A 25,653-nucleotide genomic window follows, 5' to 3' on the forward strand; every position below is an offset into this window, starting at 1 on the left:
TATTGCGCGTATTTTTTGACATTTTTTATGCAATATATATAATAAGGTGGGAGAAGATGGGACACTTTTTCAAAATAGTTTTTATCCCAATTGGTAGTAAATAATGGACATTCAAAGAATTATAAAACCGTATCCTCACGACTCCCATAGACCGTTGTTGATTGTTTAAAACACGATTGGAATATTTGGATATTATGTGCTAAAGGTGTTCCATGTTTTTCCACTATTAAACGATTAAAACTAAAGGCATTTCTACATAACACCGAAAGTTGATTTTTGGAACCGGAATAACAGTAATCGCTTCTTCGTGCAAAACGCGTGATTTAGTGTTTAAGCAAAACTGATGTTCAAATTACACTAAACTGATATTTGAGGATTAGCAGCAATGAGTCATAAAACCGGTTAATCCACTTCTATTGCTGAGCTCAACTAAGCTTGTCCTTATACGGCGTCTATGAGCTGTCGGGCTTGTTACACGCAGTCGAGTCCTTTGGTTATTCACCACAAATTAAGCTGAAGAATCGCGGCAATCGTTGTCGAACCAGGTTAATTGCTAAACTGGTTATACATCAATTTAAGGGATTCTATGTAAGGCTCCATAATTAACCGAAGCTTTATAATTGTTTATTACATTTGTGGACAGCTTGCAAAAAAATGGCATTCAAGGAAACTCGGTACCATGTACGTCACGTTATCGCCTTTGGCGTGCGCTGAAGCAAACAAATTTTAAATCAAGTGAAAACCGTTTATTACTTCTCGGCTGCGGTATCTTCTTTAAATGTCACAAGTGTGCGAACAGCGAGTTACACGGGTCGAGATCGGGTTATCGAAGTTGTCAGTCCGACAAACAACTTTTTGTTGCATTTAATCCACCTATAACTAGTTTTGTAAATGCTTAATTTTCCAAAGGCATTAATTAATTTTGATTTTACATTCAAAATATATAATATAGAAGCTGTTTTGGACGTTATAACTCTTGTATAACAAAACTCGTGTCGGATTTAACTTTTATGTCTCTTACATCATTTTCTTTACACACGTTGGAATAATCGCATCTAGATCTGTTATCCTCCATGCCCGCTTTAAAGTCGAGCTTTTTCTCAAATTGATTTTTCACCACAACTCAGAATTTTCGCCAATGGCAGCGCAGACACGTGTTCAGCATTTATTATTTGGAATGTTGACTAGCCGGAAGGCAATGGCTTAACACTGGCGCTGTCTGCACGTTCATAACCGCATGCCACGCACTTGTATATTATGGCCTCGCTGTCTGTTTATTAGACTAAAAAAAATCTGTGTACATATGGATACACGAATTTTAATTGCTTTGATATTTGAAACGTGCTGATTATATGTTGCAGGTTCGACCGGAGACGTTCACACCAGGTCGTCCTTTCTGGTATTGCCGACCTTCACAGCACCAGTACAGGCTTGCATCAATGCAACCATCGCCGCAACAAATTGCTTCTGCAGGTTCAATTCCATTCAACGACCTCGGTTGATCACTGCAGCAAATTTCCAACGTCGGGTCCATTGCAGTTACACCTTATTAAAATAGATCAAAAATCAAATATATTTTATCATTGTATTTATCGAAAAAAGGTGTTAAATAAAAAGTCTCTATAGAAAAATATCATATAAAATTACTGGGTATATATAATACTGAAATGCGATATTGTTAGCATATAAGTTCTATATTTTATGTCCCATCCTACCCCACCCCACTATACACATAAATGTACGAACCACAACAGATAAAGTCGGTTCCATTGAACGTCTGTAGCTCCCCGTTGCAGCAAAGAGCTTGCTCAATAGCGACACCATTCACGGATTGGGGTATTCCCCCACAGCAAACTTGTGACGTCGAATCCATGGCAATATCACCTGTTAAATATGTGTTCGTTGTAAAATTTATTGTTTAGGAATAATCAATGAAAGTTGCTACCATTGTGGGCGTATGTGACCTTGGGAAAAACACTAAACGACAATTGCTCCAACCCAGGAGTTACTAATGGGTTGTTTAAGTTGTCGGCCATATAGAAAACAATCACCTACAAAGTTAGATAGCTGGTAACTCGTAAGCGTGCACGAGGTGTACGAAACAGAACACCCGTGCTATTACGACTGTCTTGCCCGACAATATGGGGATAAAGTATGTTACATTTAATTCCCAATTCAGTTCAACAAGTTGTATTGTTTACCACAGCATATGTAAGTTTCAGTCGGCTTCGGTTGAACCACGCCGTTGCAACAAATAGTCTGGTTGGGAAGATTTCCATTCAAAGAAGCTGGGACTTCATTATTGCAGCAGATCTCATTACTTGGATCGATACCAATTGTTCCTGTGAAAATAAATGAAGGCTTACTGTTTGGAAACTTTTGCCATGGTTAGCACCTTTCTAAGCAAGGGGTAATGAGTTCAAGACTCGTCCTTGCTACCATTGTGAGCGTATGTGTCCCTGGGTAAAACACTTAACGGTAATTTTTAGCGGTTACTAATATATTGTCCAGTTTTTCAGCCGTACACAAAAAGAAGGAAAAAATTCCAAAGAAATAATTACCCACTAAGTAAAATACGTGGTAGCTTGTATAAGCTGTCACGGGGTGTATGAAGCATAACACCCGTGTTATGACGAGTGTCGTTTTCTGACCAAGTTAGGTTTAATAAATTACATTAATTCATTTACCACAACACACTGCATCTATTGCTGGTTTGTCTGAAACTATACCAGAACAACATATAGCGTTCGATGGGTCTATCACTTGTCCACTACAGCATGCTTCAGATGCAGAGGAAATGTCAACAGGAACACCCCCGCAGCACATTTGTGTTTCTGGATTCATTAGTTGTGTACCACAGCATTCAGCGGTGTTAGCAGTCAGGACACCTGAGAAAAAAACAATTGATGCTTTGAATATAATGTTTCCACATATGCTGGACTAATGTAGTATGCAATACCATTAACAGCATTTCATTATTAGCTGTTTGACGGGGATATATTTGGATTCACGGGTCAGTATAGCATTGTAATAGTAGGGTAGGGGAAGACGGGACACCTTGAGCACACAATATACAAATATCCTGATCGTGTTTTAAAATAATTAACAACGGTCAATAGAAGTCGTGAGAACATAGTTTTATACTTTTTTGAATGTTCTTCGTTTACTACCAAACGAGACGAGAAAACTGACTGAAAAGGTGAACTCTATACTGCTTTTTTCCCCACGCGTTGATAAAGAAAGTTAAATTCATCCAAAACGTTAAATGTACAACACATGCATTATACACTACGGTATTTTGTGTGGTAATATGAGTCAGTGTGGGCGTATTTAAACAGCGTGCAATGTAATACATTATCGTTACCAAAATCTACGATAACACCATTACAGCACGTCTGTGTGTTATAATCGTATGGAACCAACGTCACATCGTCCGACCAATCACCGCAACACCTCGTGTGGTGACTCGTTTCAAAATGGGTCTGATTTATCTGCAAGGAAAATGTTACGTTCCGTATTTTTAATGCATTAGATTTAAAAGGGTGATAATACTGAATTTTGTTATACCAGCTACGCATTACCGTTATGATTAAACGTGTATGTGTGATGACTCATTTCAAAATGAGCTGGATCTATTTGTTAATACAACGTCCATATATATATATATAATGCTAATAATAAGATTAAATGTCATAATACATAAAACCGTAATTAGAGTTATCCATTATCGCTATGACTAAGCGCTATCTATAAGCCTTTGGCATTGCACGCATATTCTGTATCATTATTTATTCGATAAATTTCCTCCATACTTGTATTTGAGGATTTGCATATACGCGACTTCCACAGCAAGTTTCAATGTAAGAATCAAATGCTTGATCCACACAACAGGACGAAATGGTCAGATTTCGCTCCTAAAATGTTAAGTATGGTGATACGTTTATATACTACTGTGGGTTAAGGAAAGGATGCTGCTAGCACATATTGTCATATTTCGTGATCCAGTTTTGAAACTTAACAGGGCTTTTTAAAGTGACGAACCGGTTATTTATTTCTAGTAATATTTCTTGATTACCATCAAATGGGTCAAAAAAAACAGTGAAAACGTGTATCATCTTACCCCATTCTACTCTAAATAAATATAAATCACTAAAAGAGCATTTTAAACATGTATGCCTACTTTAGATGGTAATGTTTCTATGCTGCATATATTTGGTCACCATATAGATTGGTTATCATTACTAAACCATATACCGCCCAGAAAACTTAAAGATAGTTGCAGTTATATAACGTACCTCTAAAACATTGTTACAACAAGTAAATTGGTTCGCGAAATAGCCAACTCCGTTACAGCAGCTATCTCCAGCCTGAAAGTTTAGAAATATACTTTAAGTTTGTTTCAGTGTTCAAGGTATAAGACCTACCGAAATCGCTCCGTTACAACACACCGTGTTGTCGGTGAAATAAGGAACTCCATTACAGCAACCATTACCAATCTACGAATTTATAAAAGTGGATGAAAAGAAATTTAGTTAGGGTGGGGGGGGGGGTGGGGGTGGGACGCCTTTAGTATATAATATCCAAATATCCTGGTCGTGTTTTAAACAATCAACAACGGTCTATATGGAAGTCATGAGGATACGGTTTTATATTTATTTGATTATATGTTTACTACCAAATGGGACGAAAAAATAAAACGAAAAGGTGTCCCATCTTTCCCAACCCTACTATGTAATTGTGAAAGAGATCGTTTGGCGTTTGTTTCGATATCTTTAGGGATCGACATTTTGACTGCCATACAAAAAGACATCATCAGGGCATCAGTTCAGTGTAGTGTCAAAATAACACAAAAGACCTCTTTCACACTTACAGTACATTTACACCTGGCGGCAATAACATATATAGTAGGGTGGGGGAAGATGGGACACCTTTTATACTATTTTCTCGTCCTATTTGGTAGTAAACAAAGAACAATCAAAAAATTATAAAACCGTATCCTCACGACTCCCATAGACCGTTGGTAATTACTTAAAACACAATCAAGATATTTGGATATTGTGTGCTAAAGGTGTCCCATCTCCCCCCATACCAATATGCAAGAAACTGAATGTCTGTGACGGGCATAATAAGTTTAGTTTACCGCAATAATTCCAGCGCAGCACACGGAGCCAGACGTGTTATAAGGTTGACCGTTACAACAAGCGTCGCCAAGACTTTTGCTAAACACCTCGTTGTCGCAGCAGAAAAAATCAGTGCTGGGCTGTTGACAAAAATTTTTTCCACGAATTAGTTTTTTACTATATATAAAAAAATATGTTCCACGAATTAGAGTTTTACTATATATAAAAGCTATGTTTAAATGAAAAAAAAGGCTTTACGTTTCTTAGTTAGGAGAATATAACCAGATTGCGAAGATAAAAAAGGTCGTAGACGTTTTAGTTGTTTTATGATCGCTATCTATATTTGTTGTTCGTCCAAAATCTAATTTCAAAATCTCTGTTTTTTCAGTTGCTTGTCAAAACTGTTAAATGGTAGTGTGGGGGAAGATGGGACACCTTTAGCACATAATATCCAAATATACTTCAAGTTTTAAAAATTAAGTACCGTCTGTAGGAGTCGTAGATTTACAGTTTTATAATTTTTTCAATGGTCTTGCTTTACTGTCAAAATGTGACAAGAAACTATAAAGAAACGGTGTCCCATCTTCTCCCACCCTACTGTACTTTTCAAATTTACTAAAACACTTACGAAGTCTTGTACATTTCCACCGCAGCATAACTGAGTGGTTGGTTCGTACACAGCGAACCCTCCGTCCGCCAACACGCAGCACTGATGACCGACGTTGACTGACTGAATATCGATAATGGTTTCGGAGCAACACATCTAAATATAAACCAACCAGTGGTACAGTAAATATAGGTTTAAATATTTGGTCAAGTGGGGTAAGATGGGATATGTTTTAATTCTATTTTCTCGTCTCATTTGGTAGTAAACAAAGAACATTTAAAGAAACCGTATCCTCACGACTCCCATAGCAATTTTGGCATTTATGTGCTAACGATATCCCATCTTACCCCACAGTACCGGAGGTATATTACAAAATAAAACGTCAAACAGAAAAGGAAAGCGAGTGTAAATAAATCGCTAATGAATTTATAATAATATAACCTGCGTTGCTGAATTTCCAATCAGGTCACCACAGCAGAACTCGGTAGCTTCATTATACCCAACACCATTGCAGCATCCTTCGGTTAAAGTATTATAAGGTCCCATAACAGTCCTATCATTACTGTAGCAACAGTAAGCGACATCTGCTGGTATATTGAAGGCAACCACACCGTCGTTGCAGGGACAGGACGAGTTTCGACGATCGTATGAAGCTGTACCGCAGCATGAGCTATACGCTGTGTTACCTGTAACAGAAAGTGTGACATTAAAAGATTAAAACGTGTATAGTAGGATGGGTAAGTTATGAATGTTATCATTCTTTTTTTCCCGTACGTCTTATTTAGTTGAAACAAGAAACATTTACAGAAATATAAAACTGTAGCCCGCGACTCTAAAAAAGCCTTGTTAATTGTTTAAAACAAAACTAGGAAATTTAGGAATTAGGCGTTAATGGTATTCCATCTTACCCCACAGTACTATAGAAAGAAGAGTCAGTTACCCGGAAAAACGGCTGACGTTATACCTGCGTATTGTTTCACTCCTGCACAACACATTTCATTGTGGTGCATGAAGGCTTCGGGCTTCTGCAAGTGTGAGTGGCAACAAGATTTGGCTTCGGAATAACTAAACACGTCCGTTCCGCAGCAAAACTGTTTCTCAACCCACTGCAAAATTACAAAGGTTTAAATGTATACATAACTATGCCCATAAATTTAGTACGTGGTAGGGTAACTAGTAAAGGGAGTTTGAGGTGCATAAAACAGAACACAGCAGCGTTTTTAATTGGCTTTCCCACACCTTTTATTTATAGCGCGTCTACAACAACTGTTGTTTTGCTGCTGATCCCCTTACCTTCGTTCTTTAAATAACATGATCTTGGCTATCAGTTTCAAAGAGATAAATAAAAACTATGGCATACTACACTGTTTTATAAGGACTGTCGTTGCCCTGCCACGCGAGGATAAGTAAGCTACATTTCTACATATGCTTAAGGTCTTACCGATGTCCCATTCGACTTGTTATGGACTTGATATTCGTCTTGCCAAGTACAACATATCTCTATCGAGTTGTTGTATGGTCGCCCAACAACTGCATTACCACAGCATTCAATATTAACATCCCGATCGTGAATTGCAGCGCCTAAATACGTTAACATCGTTATATGTACAGTAGGGAGGGAAAAGATGGGACACCTTTTCAATTTTTTTTCTCGTACCATTTGGTAGTAAACAAAGAACATTTAAAAAATTATAAACCGTATTATCACGACTCCTACAGACCGTTGTTAATTGTCTAAAAACGCGATCAGGATACTTCGAGAATATGTGTTAAAAGTGTCCCATCTTCCCTCTTTCCACTATATGTGTATTGGCTTTAAAGAGATTGAACAAATTAGTATTCATAACTAACTTTCTTTGTGTGCGATAACACTACTATAAAAAGTGAAACGATCAGTTTCTATTCTATTGGTTAAGGCTTAAAAACTTAAAATGCAGCTACACCACGACTTTCGCAAAAATAACCTATGTGAAAGCAACTGTTATTAGAAATAAAAGACAAATTATATAAATACACCAACTCAGCTGTGGTACAACTAACAGAGCGACTCAAGGAAACTGAGTAACTTTAGATCGAAACGTGAGAAACACAGAAATTTAGATTACAGTGCGGCGCGCGTGGCACGTAAATTAAAAGTGTCGGGATTTACTACGAAGGGTCTGATTATGTATACAGCACTGTGTTGTAGGCTGGGATATCGTTAGCAATAAATCCCATATTTCCTGATCCTTTGGTGTCATGAGAATGTGGGTATATGTTTCTGTAAATATACCTTGTTTGTTACCAAATCGTAGGAGAAGTAAGAATAAAGACATGTCCCATATTACCCCACCCTACTATATACACTTACCGCAGCAGAACTGCCTACAGTTGTCGTAGTTGACCAACGATGCCTCTCCAGTTGTGACATCAATTACTTCGCATTGTTGTGTTGCTCTTTTACATCTGCCAGCCCCGCAGGCGATATTTATCAAAGCAACGAAACTCAGTAAAACATAAAACACTTTCATGATATTGGAATCTAGTATTTTGTATTTGTAAAATACTTTTTGAAATTTCCTGTTGCGAATTTTACTGTTAGCTAAATATTACATGTACTATAAAATCGTTTTAACATTCAGACTGCAATGGATCTTTTATAAAAATTTTACTCCTTATAAAAAATCCAATTTTATTCTAAGCGGCTAGCCGAATGTGAAACCGCCTAAAACCAGAAGTTCAAAAATACTACTATATGAACCACTACTAAAGATATCTCGTACAAAATTCTCAAATACAACAATTACTGCGTATTAAAAACATAAAAAACAAAATTTCCATTTCTCTAAATTTACATAATTGGCTAATTATTTGCAATCATGTATCAGCTATATTTATATACGCAACCACAGAACCACATATACAATCTTTTCCTGCTGCGCTAAACCATACCAACCGACCAAGTTGCAATTGTGGCATGCGCATTTGGATTATTATGTGAGCTTTAATTAACTGATTTTAATCTAGTGACCTGAGGGTAAATATCAGCTGACCGTGAAATGTAAATTACATCGGGTACGCCGTGACGAGTTGTGTTTTTTTAGTCTATTTGGTTACTTTCCTGTATGGTGCGGTAGATAATATTCCAAATGAATATATACAGTCGGGTGGGGAAAGAAAAGAAACCTTTATTTAGCACGAAATATTAAAAAATCCTGATTGTGTTTAAAACCATTAACAACGATCTATGGAAGTCGCAAAGATACGGTTTTATAATTCTTTGATTGCTCTTAGTTTACTACCAAATGGGACAAGCAAATAGAATGAAAAGGTGTCCCATCTTTCCCCACTGTACTATATCACTAAACGAAGACAACTTTTCAGTTTCAAATGAGTTTGTTTTATTGACACTGTCATGCTTAAGCTTATATGATTGAATTTTAAATATTTTAAATTCACTGTCACACCCATGTTTCAGGATATCAAGTCTCCGCTTTTCAAAAATCGTTCACGAAAAATACCAATTGCGAATACTGTACAAGTGATGTCTAATCTCAAAGTGGCAGGTGTGAATCAAACGCTTATCCGCTGAAAAGGTCGTTGCAGGTGAGTCCGGAGACATCGACGCCAGACAAAGCTCCTTTCTGGTATTGCTTTCCGTCACAGCACCAGTACAGGGCACCGTCAATGCATCCATCGCCACAGCAGATTGCTTTGTCAGGATCCACGTTGTTCAAAGTACGTGGCGTGTCGTTGCAGCAAATCTCAAGGCTTGGGTCCATGGCGGCACCACCTTTAAATTAGAACGAATTAATCAGTGAATGCAACTTATTTATCGGGGCAATAGTAGACGTTACAAGTAGACGTTACAGTAGGGTTGTTCATTTTCATACACCTCATGTCAGCTTACGTGTTATTATATATTTTGTGGTTGATTTTTTATTCTTGTTTTATTCTTTTGAATGTGTGGCTAATAATTTAGATAGCCCATAAACAAATAATTAAGATACCGCCTCCAAGGTGAAACAGTTTGAAATTTTACCCTATACACCTTTTCTAAAATTCGATTCATCGACTAAACCATAAGTAAATATCGTTATAGTCTTATACTTACCACAGCACTGAGCATTTGCCGATGGTTTAGGTTGTGGCAAGCCATTACAACACAAGGTAGATGTTCCGTTGATGACAATACCGTTACAACATGCGGATTCTGCTCCGAAATCTTTTTCAAGGGCGATATTGTCACAGCACAAGTAGATTCCCTTGTCGATGACGTCGTTTCCGCAGCAGGTCGAAGTTGCCCAGGACAAACCACCTGTTATGCAAATTGAGATCAGAATGAGTTTAAACGATTTTTTAGTAGAAATTAACATTCACTGAAAAAAACTGTGTGTAACTGTATCATGTAATATTAACACTTAGAAAAGGTTGTTGTTAGAAGACTGTCAGTTTTTAGTAGATATATAGACGTACCTAAATCAGCGATGTTTCCGTTGCAGCACATGCTGCTCATGTAGTCGTACGGGAGAAGTGAAACGTCATTGGCGAAGTTACCGCAACATCTGGTTGTGTGGCTAACTGGATCTTCCTCCTGGAAAATATCAAGGTTTCAGTTCTAATCTTGACCAAAAATTGCGTATCTCTTTTTAAACCAGTTTTTATGTCGTTTTATACAATTTAGGCCATCGGTATTGTAACATGATCGATATTTTGATGATAATCGGCGCATTAATATCCCGCTGTGAGCAATTTTAGTTTTAATCTGATTCACTTACTGCAAGTGCTGAAGGGTTGATCGGGTTGTTGTGTAAAACACCACCACAGCATGTTTGTGTGTACGCGTCGAACGTCTGGTTGGTACAGCAAGCCGGCCATGTCAGACCAGTGCCCTGAGGAAAATACAACGGTCGTTATTTGTGTAATTCTATACCTACATCGGTTAGAGAGTAGCTTAGAAAGTGTATCGTGCGAAAGATAAAACTTACGCTGATTTCTCCATTGCAACAAGTTTGGCTTCCAGCAAAGAAACCAATCCCCCCCACAGCAGCTGTCTCCTGGCTGAAATATTAAAATTATTGTTAAATATAATAAAATTCTGGGAATCTTGTATCAAATCTAGTTCTCGTGAAGTTGGGCGATTCTCGTAACGAAATAACAGTCAGGATCAAGTGACACGAAATACGTATTCGTAAAAAGTCCCTTCTCCTTATTCAGACTAATAATGTCATTTTAAACGAGGTTTATATCCAACAGAATACAATTCGATGAACCTTATTTATGCCAGTTACGTGTTTCTTAACACTTGATTCTAAAACACCCGCTTTATTGTCATTTAGTCGTTTAAATTCACGAATCATATATATTTAAAATTGTGTTGCTATTCTTACCAACACGGTGTTTTCGCAGCAGGCAGAGTCTTGGCTCAAGTAAGGTTCTCCGTTACAACAAGCGTCGCCGAGTGATTTGTTGAACACGGTGCCATCACAACAGATCAAGTCGTCGTTTACCTGTGCAGATATATATAGAATATATAGTACTGTGGGGTAAGGTGTGGTACACGTAATATCTTACATTTCCTGATCGGGTTCTAGCAATTATAATAACGTTCCTTCAACGCTTAGTTGTGAGGATACGGTTATACAATTATTCCAGTGTTTCGTGGTCACTTTCAAGTGGGGGGAATATGATAAAAACATTTTCAAGTGGGGGGAATATGATAAAAACACGTACCATCTTTCCCCACACCTATCCATAGTAGGTTTGGGAAAGATGGGACACCTTTTCATTCTACTTTCTCTTCATTTAGTAGTTACCAAAGACCACTTAAATAATTATTAAACTGTATAACGGTGACTCCCATAGACCGTTGTTATTTGTTTAAAACACGATCAGGAAATTTGGATATTATGGACCAAGGGTGTCCCATCTTTCCCCGCCCTACTATACCTGTATATACAAATTGTATCTGGAACTTATCGTAATGAGAAAATACTTTTAACTTACGTTAATTCCTCGGTTATGAATAGCTCCCCCACAGCAGATTTGTGTGTTTGAATCGTAAGCCTCAGTTGTACCATCAGCCATCACGCAGCATGCGAGGGAAAGTCCTTGTTGGTCTACGGCTACATCGGTAATTGTATCTCCACAGCACATCTTAAGAAACAGAAAACTTAGTTTAAATATTCGATTAAAAACAGGAAATTTTCGTTGTATAGTGGGGTGGATGGGGCACCGTCCTATTCGGTAGTAAACAAAGAAAATTCAAATAATTATAAAACCATATCCTCAAATCTTCCATAGACCGTTGTTAAATGTTTAAAACACGGTTAGAAAATTTGGATATTGTGTGCTAAAGGTGTTCCGTCTTGTCCACATATAATAACTTACCTGAGTGGCTGAGTTACCGACCGTACCACCGCAGCAAAATTGGCCAGTTTTGTTGTATCCTTGACCATTGCAACACATTTGAGTTGCTGTGTTGTATCCCCCCTTTGACCGTCCGTCGCTGCTGTAACAACAGCCGGCGTTTTGTTTTGGGATTCCTACGGCAATTGAACCGTCGTGGCAAGGACAGGATGAGTAACGTCGGTCGAAAGAGGTATCGCCGCAACATTCAGTGTAAGCGGTATCTCCTGAAAATTAATAATCATTAAAAAAGCGGCTTGGGGTAAGATGGGACATGTTTTAATTCTACTTTTTTCTTTTGGTAGTAAGCAAAGTATATTTACATAAAGATAAACCGCATCATAACGACTCTAAAGGACAGTTGACATCCTTTTAAACCATCAGGAATATGGGGCATTACGTCAACGGTATCCCACATTATACTATAACGTTTCTAGAACATAATCTTACCAGCGAATTGCCTGTTTCCGTCGCAGCACATCTCAGTCATATGGTTGAAAACTTCAGGTCTGTTGTAGTAGCCGTTGCAACAAGATTGGGAAGATGCGCTGTTGTTGAACAGAGTAATTCCACAGCAGAATTCGGCAGTCTGTAAAATTATTTTATGTTTTACGGTTTTCAAACATTTTTAGGAAATAATACGCACTTAAAGCATGTTTGAAGTTTTACTGAAAGGCAGAAAAAAAACGTTGCAATAAAAGTAAAGTTTTATTACCAGAAGAGCTAAAAACAGATTTTGTCCACTGGTAGCAGAAATAGAGCAAAACTCAGTAAGGGGGGGAGATAAGACACCTTATCATTCTATTTTCTCGTCACATTTGATAGTAAACAAAGAAAACTTCGACAAATATAAAACCGTATCCTCACGACTCCCATGGACCGTTGTTAATTGTTTAAAGCACGGTTATGATATTTGGATATTATGTGCTAAAGGTGTCCCATCTTCTCCCACTCTACTATATATTTGATACTTACAGCTTATATCACTTACGTTGTTAGTCTTATCATGGACCTCATATTCTTTGCCGAACGGCCAGCTGCAACAATGTTGGGTTTTTGGGTTGTAGGGAAGACCGGTGTCTTCGTCCCCGCAGCATGAGGTGTAGATGTCTCGTTCGTAGATTGTACTGCCTGCGGTAGTTTAGATTAATAATAGTTACTCTGCTTTTTATATACAGTAGGATGGGCTAAACTGGGACATGTTTTTGATCCTTTTTTCTCGTCCATTTATAATAGTAAACAAATAATGTTTAGATAGAGTTATATAACAGCTTAGCGACTCTAAAATACAGTTGTTAATTGTTCAAAACACGATCAGGAAGTATAGATGCAAGTGGCAACTTATTTTACACTTTGGTACTCTACATTCTACTTACCGCAGCACATTGAGGTGCAGCCTTCGTAGTCTACGATGGACCGAAGTCCAGTTGCTGGATCAGTCACGTTGCAAGTCCTGATGGAACGCTTGCATCCTGTGCTGGCAGATGCAACGTTCAAAGTTGCTACAAGGAGAACTGCTGCGATGAAGACCTTCATTCTGTTGAAAAATATAACTTGTTATAACGGGTTACACTTCTTGCGAGCATGGGAAGAGGAAATATCAACATCGCATCAGTTTAGACGTACCTGGAGGTTTCTTGAAGTATATTGAGTTGTTTCACGATCGCCGATCGAAGTGACTGCGGTACGGCGAGGCCGGCTTATATAGAGGGCAAATAGAAAGATGATATATGATCTATTACCCGATCTACGACGTATAGAGACGGGTGACGTGTCCCCGGGTGTCACCGCTGCCTTGAAGGCGGTCGCTTGATCGGGTTACTTGGTAATTAGAAACGGGAAGGACAAAGTGGGTCTAACTACTTTCGTGCAGTTTAGACAGCTATCCACGGTTAAATGTGGCTTTGAAATTCTGTGTAATTCCGGAAAATGGTCGGGTAAAGTTCCCTGTTTTGTTGTGCGTTGAAAATTGTGGGGGTAGAATAACAGGGCGGTCATTGCTTTTGATTTCTTCCTCGTGAGTTGTAAAGTAATTACGTCGGTGCGGCATTTGTTGACGTCATATAAACTGTGAGTGGCAATATATGTATTGCAACGTAATGGGGTACGTGGAATATATGGCCGGGCAACGTGGAGCGACAAACAACATATACACCGCAAAAGACGGCAGGTGCATGGATAGTTACCTGATAAACATAATGCTTTCAAGTAAACGATACGAAAATGGCTTGCACTTATTACTGCAAGAGGATTTGGTGCTGGAGAATTGTGAATTGATGTTGCTTTGGTTATACTACATATTAGGGTTTTAAATAACTACTTCAACTTGCCGATTATTTATGTGAGTAGATTGGGAGAAGATGGGACACCTTTTGTTCTATTTTCTCGTCTCATTTGGTATTAAACAAAGAACATTTACGAAATAATAAAACCGTATCCGGTTGTTCATTGTTTAAAACACGATCAGTATATTTTGATATTATATGGTAAAGCTGTCCCATTTACCCCACCCCAGTATATAAAGTATGTGTATACCAAAGAAACAGTGTTATATATATTGTGCAGTATACACAAGACACATATAATAAAGCACACAGAGATAGTTATCTAACACTCAAAGTTCGTAAACGATTTTACGTCTTGAATTGAATTGATTCTTTAATATATAGTAGAGTGGGGGAGATGGGACACCTTTATCACATAATATTTAAATAGCCTGATCGTGTTTTAAACAATTAACAACGGTCTGTGGAAGTCGTGAAGATGCGGTTTTATAATTCATTGAATGTTCTTTGTTTACTACCAAATGAAAAGAGAGAAAAAGGAAAAGGTGTCCCATCTCCCCCCACCCTACTATACTAATCTATGTTGTTTGTTCGGCTTGGTTTCCGAATATAATAACTTAGTTTAGGAACAAAATACGCACATTGCATATTTAACCTTGCATATATTTAAATGGTTTGAGTACAATGTGCAGGTCGCTCATTTAAATGTGAAGTTTGTTTAAACACATCGCACTTTGTGCTGATATTTTCGACCCCCCTTGTCGATTTACCGACCCCTGCTGGTGCCGCACAATTGCTTGAGAGCGCCGTATAACGGATGGCGTATTATAAGGGACAACGTACTGTACACATAATGCTACACAATGCTGTTCTCGCCATATAAAGTGCGGGTCCTTCAAACTGAATACAGAATATTTTTAAAATGGTTGGAGTATTGTTTTAATGCTTGTGGTAAAAGTTTTTTAAAATTTAATAAGACATGCAGTAGCAGCCGATTTCACTCTTTGGGGGAGAAATCTGGTTTTAAAATGACATAGCTCTATCGCTAGAGAAATCGCTCTATTTTGGAAGCAAAACGACGTCATTCTTTGAAGTGACGTGTGGGTCTGAATTTCTGACGTCACCCTTCCATGACGTATCAAAATTCTGACGTCATACTGCTAAATAAACCATGAAGCATATTCAATAAAAAGTTCTGTGATGTTTTATTTTGCAACGACACGAAATAATTGCACAAAAGAAATTAAATAGTAATTGACTTTTATTGAAGAATCCTCTGAAAAATAGAAACAAGATTAAAAATACCTTCATAGTTTATGTGGCTGGCGTTGGTGGAAAGCCACTACGGCACGACAAGCCCCCAGCCAATGGTAGTGGGTTTCTACTCTGGTGAGAAACCCTTTGCTGGATAGACCTTACCCAAGCAAGGTTAAACTAACCGTCAGACAAAAATAGTAAGGAACACACCAACAAAAAGACAAAAATAGTACAACAAGTGCAGCGACATACATGTGCCAAACATGCAACAAACACAACAGCTCAATCATACAAAAAGGGGACGCAGTCAAAAAGTAATTAACGCGAACATAATCATTGAAACATCTACAAATAAAATATGGTTCAAATCCCGAAGGATAATCATCTGCAGTGTACACCATATTGAATGTCCGACCGCAAGGAGTCGAAGCCAACAACAGCTCCGCATGACCCAATCAAAAGGTAAGTCGCCATGTTGGTACCGCGATACTCTCGTCGTATCTTCACACAATATAATAAAAACGTCGGGGTGTTACGAACTGAATTGACCGTTACGAAACCGCGCCAGGTTGTTACGAACCGCAATGACAGTGACCTAAATACCTAGCGTAGCATCACTGGCGGTGACGTCCACGCAACAAACTGACCGTTAAGTAACTCAATCAAAACTGACGTAACCGCACCGAACGCAGGGTCATGAAAATGCTCTGACCCACCGTATCGACGTCGTAGCGTAATTGTGACGTGGCCATCGTCCCAATCACGCTACATGACGTTTGAGGAATTAAAATTATTTTATCGGGGTGGAGAAGCTTATATTTTACTAATTTAAATGAAAATTCATGGATTTTAGTTATGTGCGCTTATTATACTACGTGTTAATATTACTCGAGTATTTGTGTACCAACATAGCGTTCTCACCAAGCGATCAGGACAATACAGAATCGCTGAAGGGTTCGACCTTTGTAGACGAAGTACCCAATAGAGTGTACAACAACAAAATCTGATCCAGCAAGATAATCGCCATAGTTTCATTGCATATATTTCATAGACATGCAAAATGCACTATAGTAGTGACTGACTAAAAATAGCTGGCGACATTAGGCCCAGCAGAATAAGAATACAGCAGCGCAGACACACATACAACACACAACTCATACTTATAATACTCAAACCTCAAACCGTGTATCCTTTATGGTGTCTTCGTCTTTGTTCTTCGTCTGCAAAGTAGGATAGTTAAGTCGTATGTAAAAGTTACGTAACAAGCAGAAAATTCATTAATTTTATCCCAATCTATTTAATATATAAATTTATCTCAAATTTATCGTTTCTATAATTATAAACAATGATAATACAATACCTTGCGCTTTTCTTCGGCAGCTTTATTCGCTGACTTTTCTGTAAAAACAAACGTCAAACATCGGTTTGAAACTAATATAATATAAATACCGTTAGCACCTAACTCCCATATTTCCTAATCGTGTTTTAAACAACATTATAACACCCAAGGAGTCGCGGACCAAGTATGAACATATTATTTTTATTACTAACAAATAGGACGCTAAAAGAGAATGAAAACCGGTGCCATCTTACCCCACTCTGCTACAATATTGCGTCATAATTACCTTCTTTCTTGCATTATTCCATGGGCCGCTTGATTCTCTGTGACGTCACATACCATGTTCTGTAGATTTAGATTAGATTTTATTGAAAGCAAAATAAGCTAGTCAAGAAACCATGAACTTACGAAGTGGGTTCTTCTGTTGCGTCATCACCACTTCGTGACGTCATATCGTCGATGTTTCTAGAAAAGAGCTTATGTACGTAATAATGCCGATTGTGATTTATACTTTACCAATTCTTTGATCTTCTTGCTTCGCGCGCATAGCGCAAATATAATTAGAATATACAAGTAATGTGCCCTGCGTCGACGCAAACCGCGCATGGGGCCCCATGAAAAAAATCGCAAAACGTAAGCGTGGAACAGTCGCGTATTGTTCGGCTATGACGTAACGAAACTAATGGCGTAACATAACCGCGAGGAGCGGTAGAGAGCGATTGTGTCGAGTTGTGACGTAACAGAACGCAGCGATTGTGAACCGAGGTTGAGCGTTGTGACGTCGCGAGTGACGAAACAAAGAACCGTCGCGATTCCGAAATCGAACTTGATAAAGAAAAATATAAACGCATAAAGTAATAAATGCAAGGCACAAAACTTTTAGCATAATGTTATTGTATAGAATGTAGTGGAATAATATAACTGTGTAGTAATGTAAAGTAATAATATAATAGTAAAAGTAAGACATAATATAATACCGATATAACGAAATAATACTTAACTCAAGTCTTGCAAGAAAACTTCCAACTTGTAACCTGGTGTGCAACCAACTTCATCTAAACTGAAACGTGGGAGTAACTCGCTTAAGAGGAGCGTTTTATGCGCGGGGCAATCAAGGCTGGCGTGACCAGCTGATGCGGGGCGACGGTCGCGTGAGGAATCTGACCAATCAGCTTCAAGAACCGGATGGCGGATTAATTGTGACGTCACTTCAACACTGTGACGTAATACACTAAGTTCACATGGATTCGCGATTTTGAATTGGCGTTTCAAGCGCGGATTTATCTTTAAGTGTCGTTCGTATTCAATACGAGTGAGTTCTTACTACAGCGAGACATGGACCAGCACATGGCGACCATTTTTACTTTTGATCTCAGCGTCACTAATTCTTGTTTTTGATAACTTTCCAAACTAATAGACCTAAAACTTTCACGCTGACTGTTTTAGTAGCAGTGTGCAACTTAAAAAAAAACACGTTATTTACCTGTTGCATTTTATACAAACGAACGATATAATGTGCGGAAAGGCGAATTTAAATAAAAAAAAAGCGAAAAAATAAATACAAGCAAAAATAATTAAACAAAAAAATTAGGCAAAACATACATCGGGTTTATAAAATAATTTTGTTTTTTCTTATGGCAGGTTACTCTCAGTTTTACAATCTAAAATCGAACCGACCTGCTTCGTGTATATTGTTTATGGAATGAATTAATATATCAAACAAACAGTGTTATAATGTACAGCATACACAAAACACACGACTTGATAAAGCATACAGAAATATTCAACACCAAAATTCAAAAACGGTGTTACGTAATGATTCAAGCTCATAACGCTTCACTGTGGTTATCTTTGCATTCGACTTTCGGTTCTGGTATCTTTACCAGTCTGCAAGTTTTGGTTTTCCGGGATAAACCAGGTCGCCGCGGTGGTTCATTCTTGGGCTGTTTTCTGAGTAGAACTGCTGGTACCATCTCCGATGTTTAGCGAGTGCAGATTCCTCCTTTACCAGAACCGGTTGTCGAAAATACGTCTTGTTGTTCCACATCAGTATATCGCGCTCGATCTACGAATGAAAACGTTATTTGGCGGAAGTCCTATATAGGGTTACACAGCTTCCTAAAGATACGTCTGCTAATTTACATTTTACGTTTGAAATTAGAAGAATATTGTATATAGTAGGGCGGGGGAGATGGGACACCTTTTCATTCTATTGTCTAATCCCATTAGGCTGGTGTTAATTGTTAAAACACGATCAGGATATTTGGAAATTACGTGCCAAAGGTGTCCCGTCTCCCCATTAACCCTACTATGTCTCTAATAGGCCATGTTACGTATATAGATTGTTATCATTGTTGTTATGTGTAGATTTGCACGTACATCATCGATTATATGACTGTTAGGTCGAAAATAGGAAAACACGTTTACAGTTGTAATTCATAGGTTTCAAAGTTGATCTTATCGCTATGTTGAGTCACAGGCATTGCACTTATGGATCCAATTTTATTTTAATGCTTGTTTACCTGCGTGGTTTCCAGCAAGTAAAACGCCTTCGCAATACACACAGGGACCCATGGCGATACATAGAACGAGTGTGTAAGTTTTTGCACGAATGGCTCAATCGGTGTGACGTTTTGTAACATGAGTCCTCGAAAGAATGGGGTGCGAACGTGGATATGAACCGCTCCCGGCCCAATCTGCAAGACAAAGATCATTGTTTCAAACTCTATGAACGCCACTACATTCCATTAAGCATAGAATCTTCCTAATATTCAAAGTATAGCACTTTTATATAGTAAGACATATAGTTGTAATTATTTCTTCGAATACAGTAACAAAAATCGGATTAAATAAATCTGCGAAGAGAACGGAATTAGCAGCAATACCAAAGAAGTTAAAAACGTGTTTTTTTGTATGTGATACTTGCATTTAAAATGCTCTTGTTAGCCGCCATTTTGCAAAAGAGCAAAACGACCCACTTTTCCTGGCTTACCTGATCTATTTCAAACTCGAGATACAAAAGGGGGATTTTGATGTTGAAAATGCTCAAGTGAATGTTGTCCTTTATGCTCATAGTTGATCGGTGCGGTTCGTTTGGGTCGGTGGGTGGCTTCCACGAGGCCTAGGTAAAGTAAACATTTGAAATTCTTGCGCAGTTTTGTATATACAGATTTTCGTTTGTTTGACTTTTGGTAACAGTAAAATATCATAAAAGATGATATTCTGTTACTTCTGCTACCAAGCAAACTCATTTCCTGATGAAGTCTGGTCGGATAGCGAGGGAAACGTCGGAAATACACTGACTACGTTTTTTATACTAGATGAGCTATTGAAAGATTATTTATAAAGGATGATCTCCACAGAAGTTCGTCGTTATTAAACTTCTCCACTAATCCTTATTCCAAGCTATAGTAGGGTGGGGAAAGATGGAAAACCTTTTTCCTCTATTTTTCTCGTTCCATTTGGTATAGTAAACAAAGAAAACTCACATAATCGTAAAACCGTATCCTTACGACTCCCATAGACCGTTGTTATAATTGTTTAAAACACGATCAGGATATTTAGATATTATGTGATAAAGGTGTCCCATCTCCCCCCACCCTACTATACCTCTATTTAATAACTAATACCTGTATTACGCTGCATCAGTGGTATTTATAATATTAATTTATGTTGTTTTATATTCTTACTAACCTGGATGGAATGAAATATAAGATTGTTCAGCAAAGATTCGTTTGTTTTCTCTACGTCACTTCCGATAACTGGTTTGTGCAAATGGTCAAGGTGGCTTATGTCGGCGGCATTTTCCGGAATGTCCTGGAATACAAAATGCAATGATTAAGTACATAACACTTTTTAAATGGTTTGAGAATATGTAAGAATACTATGTGTTAACATTTGTTTGTAAATGTAAAAATACGAATGTGTATTTCTCACACAACCGTAGCCCTACAGCTGTAAAACAGCGTTTTTAAATGTTCAAAACAGGATCAAAATAAATATGGGATTCAGATGCGAACGGTATCCCATATTTTACCCCACAATACTATCAAACTGTATTAGTTTAAAGCTACAGGTCGTCGTCATTACTTGTATATGAGAGTTAATGATGTGTTCCGTCTTGCCAGCGTATTTCAAGGTGTTAATGGTAACGGAAGAGGGTAATACCCACTTAGGTTCGCCGCCATCACAGTGGTACCATAGATAAGCCATACCATCGACCTCACAACATGACCATTTCTTAACGGACACGAATGTGGGTACTGCATATAAAAAGTTAGGTAAAATTCAAAAAATATATAATAGGGGGATGGGGTGTATTTTCATTCTCTTTTTTTCGTCCTATTTGGTAGTACACAAAGAATATTTATAAAATTAATGCATATTTTTCCAATTTTAAAGAGCGTTGTTTATTGTTTATTATAAGGAACCCGGGATAGGTTGTATGAGATTGAGTAACTAACAGTGTCCCATCTTACTCAGCACTCCTTGTACATATTTATAAATGGGAAAGTCCGTCACCGGATCAAAAGTAAACAACCGAGGGTTGTATATACAAAACACATACTGAGGATCCTTGTACTAAATATACAGACTCTTATTGCACGAAACAAAGTTTACACAGAAGTTGAACTTTACTGTATTCATGTAATACTCGATCAAAAGTTTCTATATAAGATCTTATCACACTGGGTAATTCCAGGTTTTTAATTAAAAGCCAGTTTCCCGTTCATGCAACGGTTTGTTTGTTGATTCTAGCGACTGTTCTTTATTCATCAAAATAGCCCCACCTTGCGGAAATTAAATAATGAATAACGGGTTACATCGCATGTAACTTTAGAAGGTATAATTTTTGGTTCTTTTTTTTAATTGTTGTAATGTATGTCTTACAATATAGACATAACCACAAGTGGCCGCTGGGTTAAAGCAATTGTCGTTTTTGCCCAAGAATGGTAGCAACATCAAGCTTCGAACCCATAATCTCTGGGTTGAAGGCATGCGTATATACCAACCACTTTTTCATAGCGCGGATAATTTGTACCTTTCTGTGCGTACGGAACATCCACTAGTTTCCCAGTTTCCCCACTAAACTTCCAACCGTGGAATGGACATTCTAAACAATCAGAGTTCACGACTTTTCCCCCGGCCGCCATGTTTGCTCCCAAATGTGGACAGTATGCATCCAGTGCTCTTAGCAAGCCACGTTTGTTTCTGAACAGGGCCAATTGCTCGCCTGCGAATGAGAAATGAAAAATTTTAGAAGAAATTGTATGGTAACTTATGTATGATAAGTTTTTTTTGTTAGACGTTTTCGATTTAAAACTAAAACCATCTTCAATGATGTAAGAAATAATTTTAAAATGTCGTACGCGATAATAAAACAATTGCAAAAAAATCGAAATTCATACTGAACCGAAATGCATGAACTAATTTCGTTATTGGAAAACAGGATTTGCGCACTTACTGCCTCGTCAATTAATTAGTCGAACGTAAAACATTCTACCGAAAACTCCTAAATTGTATTGTCCAAATAAGGCGACATACACTCATAGAAACCTACGCCAATAGATCACCAGTGTGTCGCAATAATTCTATGACAAACACAACAACATTCTCAAAAGTAGGTCCGGAATGTGTGCGGAAGATACAGCTGTGACGACATCGGTTTGATAATTTATCCTGAATTACACACCAGCCTATAGAGCGCTGACGTCACGAAAAGGGCCGGGACGATATTGTGACGTAAAACCCCTTTAATTGTTGGGCAGAGTAAACATTCGGCTACCAATATATGATTAGGATGCTCCCATTAAAAGACGCAACAGAAACAAAGCGATAATTAGGCACAAACATAGTACTTATCATCGTTTCGACAAATAACATACTCGAGTTCTTTGTTTTCGACTGACGATGTTGACGGTTATATAAGATAACTCTTGTGCAATAGCATTTTTATATACAATATACCAAACAATTGTTGGACTTGTTGTTAAAAACATCTGTTATAAACAATATACATACCGAAAAAATATATGCTTTTTACTTGGCCTTTTTTGATCCAGGTTGAGTCGGCTACTTTGAACCATCCGTTCGGAAACACTGGCGGAGTGTTGCCGAGTTTTCTGGGAAAAGATTAATATCATTGGAACATTGCATTGACGTATAGTTTACACGTTTAGGGTGTGTTGTATACGATCACACCCACAGAGGTAGTTGAATACACAAACAACGGTTGTCCTATCACGATATAATTGGCACTTAAGCCGGAATAAAATATTTCCAAAACAGCGTGGAAAATTTCCAAAGGGCTGTGGAAAGTTAGGCTTGGGGGCAGATAAAGACATTTAAACACAATCTCAAAGATGCTGTTGGACTGTTTACTTGACTGTGAAAATAAAGAGACGCAATTTTCGTTGCAGGTCTGACCGGGCTGCTAAATTTAGTCTGCATTACGTAACCGACCGTCTTCAATTGCCACTTGAAAAGTTATATGTTAGTCACTGGTAGGTACGGAGATGGAATTAGAGTTGAATCAGTCAAGTTGTCATCTTGAACAATGGAAAAGCCCGATTTATTAGCGGAAGATGTGTTTCGATTTACAAAGTGATGGTTACCGAATCTTTGACTCACGATTCGGACCGTTTACATTTCTATCAGTCGTATCATGTTTAAATACGAGTGTCATAACCGGGAGGTACGGGGGCTATTACCAGCTTACCAATTCCCCAGTTTTGGTTCGTTTTGTTTTCACCAGGATTTTCCACGAACGCGTGCGATACGCCTAGTTAACAAGCGTTAGCGGCATGCTAGCGGTGGTAATGTTTGTTTCGAATACTTGTTAACGATGTTTAGTAAATCATCGAGACACAAAGTCCTTTAGTGCCTTATGTAAGATGCCATTATATTATAAGTGCAAGAACATCACGTTACTGATTGAATTGGAATTACCCTCGTTTTTAATGTGAGGCAAACAAACATATTTTAAGTAGAATTTCCAGCTGTGTTAAAAACTTCGCAGACAAGGCGGTCGATTCTCATTAACACATTGTCGAGTTAGTCTTCCGATTCGCCCAAAATACTTCATTTGCGTCAAATTTCAAATCCGCTTTCGTAAACTACGGGATGTCTATATACGTTTTCGGTGCGGTTTTAAATACGAAGGAAACCCATGTGCACTGAAACGATTTTCGTGATCTGAACTGTAAACATTATACGAATGTTATTTTCCCTTAAATATAACACCTGATAAAAAGCGTCACGGTCTAAATTTTCCATTTTTCCCACCAAGTGTACGGGACAAATAAAAGGTGATATCCATTCATAGCTACGTCTTTGTATAACCGTTATGTAACTATATACCTGTATGCCACGATAAACCCGGGCAGACCTCGCGCGTACCGGCACCACTTAAATTGTAATATATTCTAAAATCACGAAGGTTCAATTGCGGTATAGCTCCACGTATTTATTGCACCGAACATGTAATCTGATGCAAACATACAATCAAATATATAATGCAGTTATTAAATTTATAACTTACTTTCGACGTTGCGTGTCCCGTATGTTCTCCTCTCTGGATACGCTGTGGTCGTGGTGAACGTAACCCACGTCTTCTAACTTCCTACGTAGATCCAACGGAGCGAAAAGAACTTTGTACAGTTTACTCATCACCAACGCGATTACGATGGCGACAGCCGCGTTGAAAACCACGCGAATCGTGACCGGAAAATGAAAGCTAAAAATGAAAGTCGTGGATTCCCGAATTATTGGTCGTGTTTTGTAGAACTCTGTTTGGGTCGTCGCGGCAGACCTTTTATATAGGCTTACAGTTTATATAAACTAAACCGTAGTGGTTTTGTTCTTGTATTCACCAGTAACTACTGTATATATATCACACGCGCAGCATAATACAAAGGGCTCATTATCTCTTATACAGATAGTTTCTTATACGGTGGAAGTTTTTTATGATTAAAACTTTAACTGCTTGTTTTTATCTGGGAACTTTGTGAAATTTGTTAAAAATATTACAAAGTGAGATTAAAAGACATGGGAAGCACAGAACAAGGTATAACGAACAAAACAATTGCACCGTTTGTGGAATGCCGAAATCATTCAAGCTTTTCCACAAAACCCCATGTGGTAAAAAACCCGAACGTGCATGGTTGTACAAATCACTTAACGCTACTTATTAAGTCGGTAATACTTAAAACCCATAGATATCCATATATGTATGCTAACCGGTGCTAAATGCGGGAACCGGTATTTGGCTCTTGATTTCCATTTGACACGAAATATGTGTTGCATATACACTTATCTATTAACAAATCGAATAGGTTGCACCTACCTCTCATCACATAAACCCATTAGAATGAGAAGCCGCTCCGATGTTATTACCATTACTGTGATATGAATCAGATATTCGATCAACATTTTCAGACGAATAACAGTACGCTATAAATAAAAAATATCTGCAACTGAAAACGAAAGTTAAACAAAGACAATAAAAAAACAATAACATTTAAATTATATACACGCCTGCTCTAGAAAAATGCTACCATATATCCCTGACTTGCAAAAACCCTTTTGTGGTAAACCGTTCGACAGTGTCCATTTATCTTCACCTGCGTTTTTCCTTTAGCGTCGTCCGTAACCTAACAT

The 25,653-nt window shown here is 38.0% G+C and overlaps 3 protein-coding genes across 5 annotated transcripts; all 3 read right to left on the minus strand.

Moving 5' to 3' along the window:
• Window positions 1–1,302: 1,302 nt before the first annotated feature.
• LOC149731889 (uncharacterized) lies at window positions 1,303–8,347 on the minus strand. Of its 2 annotated transcripts, XM_089885355.1 has the most exons (14): window positions 8,078–8,347; window positions 7,169–7,308; window positions 6,692–6,833; window positions 6,169–6,413; window positions 5,749–5,883; window positions 5,141–5,260; window positions 4,425–4,496; window positions 4,296–4,367; window positions 3,813–3,914; window positions 3,365–3,491; window positions 2,688–2,888; window positions 2,202–2,342; window positions 1,747–1,884; window positions 1,303–1,545 (listed from the first exon to the last, which is right to left on the minus strand). In XM_089885355.1, exons 1-14 carry the CDS (start codon window positions 8,235–8,237, stop codon window positions 1,349–1,351), a joined length of 1,992 nt encoding a protein of 663 aa, XP_089741481.1. In that variant the 5' UTR covers window positions 8,238–8,347; the 3' UTR covers window positions 1,303–1,348. The 2 variants fall into 2 exon arrangements, with proteins under 2 accessions (XP_089741481.1, XP_089741482.1); XM_089885356.1 differs by lacking the exon at window positions 4,425–4,496.
• Window positions 8,348–9,083: 736 nt separating this feature from the next.
• On the minus strand, window positions 9,084–13,901 carry LOC149731890 (uncharacterized). The gene is made up of 13 exons (XM_089885547.1): window positions 13,741–13,901; window positions 13,491–13,651; window positions 13,106–13,245; window positions 12,565–12,703; window positions 12,097–12,341; window positions 11,713–11,862; window positions 11,097–11,216; window positions 10,691–10,767; window positions 10,644–10,659; window positions 10,485–10,598; window positions 10,183–10,300; window positions 9,821–10,024; window positions 9,084–9,499 (listed from the first exon to the last, which is right to left on the minus strand). Exons 2-13 carry the CDS (start codon window positions 13,648–13,650, stop codon window positions 9,288–9,290), a joined length of 1,695 nt encoding a protein of 564 aa, XP_089741673.1. The 5' UTR covers window position 13,651; window positions 13,741–13,901; the 3' UTR covers window positions 9,084–9,287.
• A 1,679-nt stretch (window positions 13,902–15,580) lies between these two features.
• Window positions 15,581–25,494, minus strand: LOC149731891 (cholesterol 7-desaturase nvd 2). Of its 2 annotated transcripts, none has more exons than XM_089885359.1 (12): window positions 25,340–25,494; window positions 24,536–24,730; window positions 23,017–23,117; window positions 22,037–22,228; window positions 21,085–21,257; window positions 20,689–20,811; window positions 19,988–20,116; window positions 19,518–19,691; window positions 17,404–19,060; window positions 17,282–17,340; window positions 17,017–17,054; window positions 15,581–16,876 (listed from the first exon to the last, which is right to left on the minus strand). In XM_089885359.1, exons 1-9 carry the CDS (start codon window positions 25,423–25,425, stop codon window positions 18,875–18,877), a joined length of 1,359 nt encoding a protein of 452 aa, XP_089741485.1. In that variant the 5' UTR covers window positions 25,426–25,494; the 3' UTR covers window positions 15,581–16,876; window positions 17,017–17,054; window positions 17,282–17,340; window positions 17,404–18,874. The 2 variants fall into 2 exon arrangements, with proteins under 2 accessions (XP_089741485.1, XP_089741486.1); XM_089885360.1 differs by having other exon boundaries at window positions 17,250–17,340.
• Between the last annotated feature and the right edge of the window lie 159 nt (window positions 25,495–25,653).

This window comes from Ciona robusta, chromosome 9, assembly GCF_009617815.1.
Source record: "Ciona robusta chromosome 9, ASM961781v2".
In the NCBI taxonomy this organism is placed as follows: domain Eukaryota; kingdom Metazoa; phylum Chordata; class Ascidiacea; order Phlebobranchia; family Cionidae; genus Ciona; species Ciona robusta.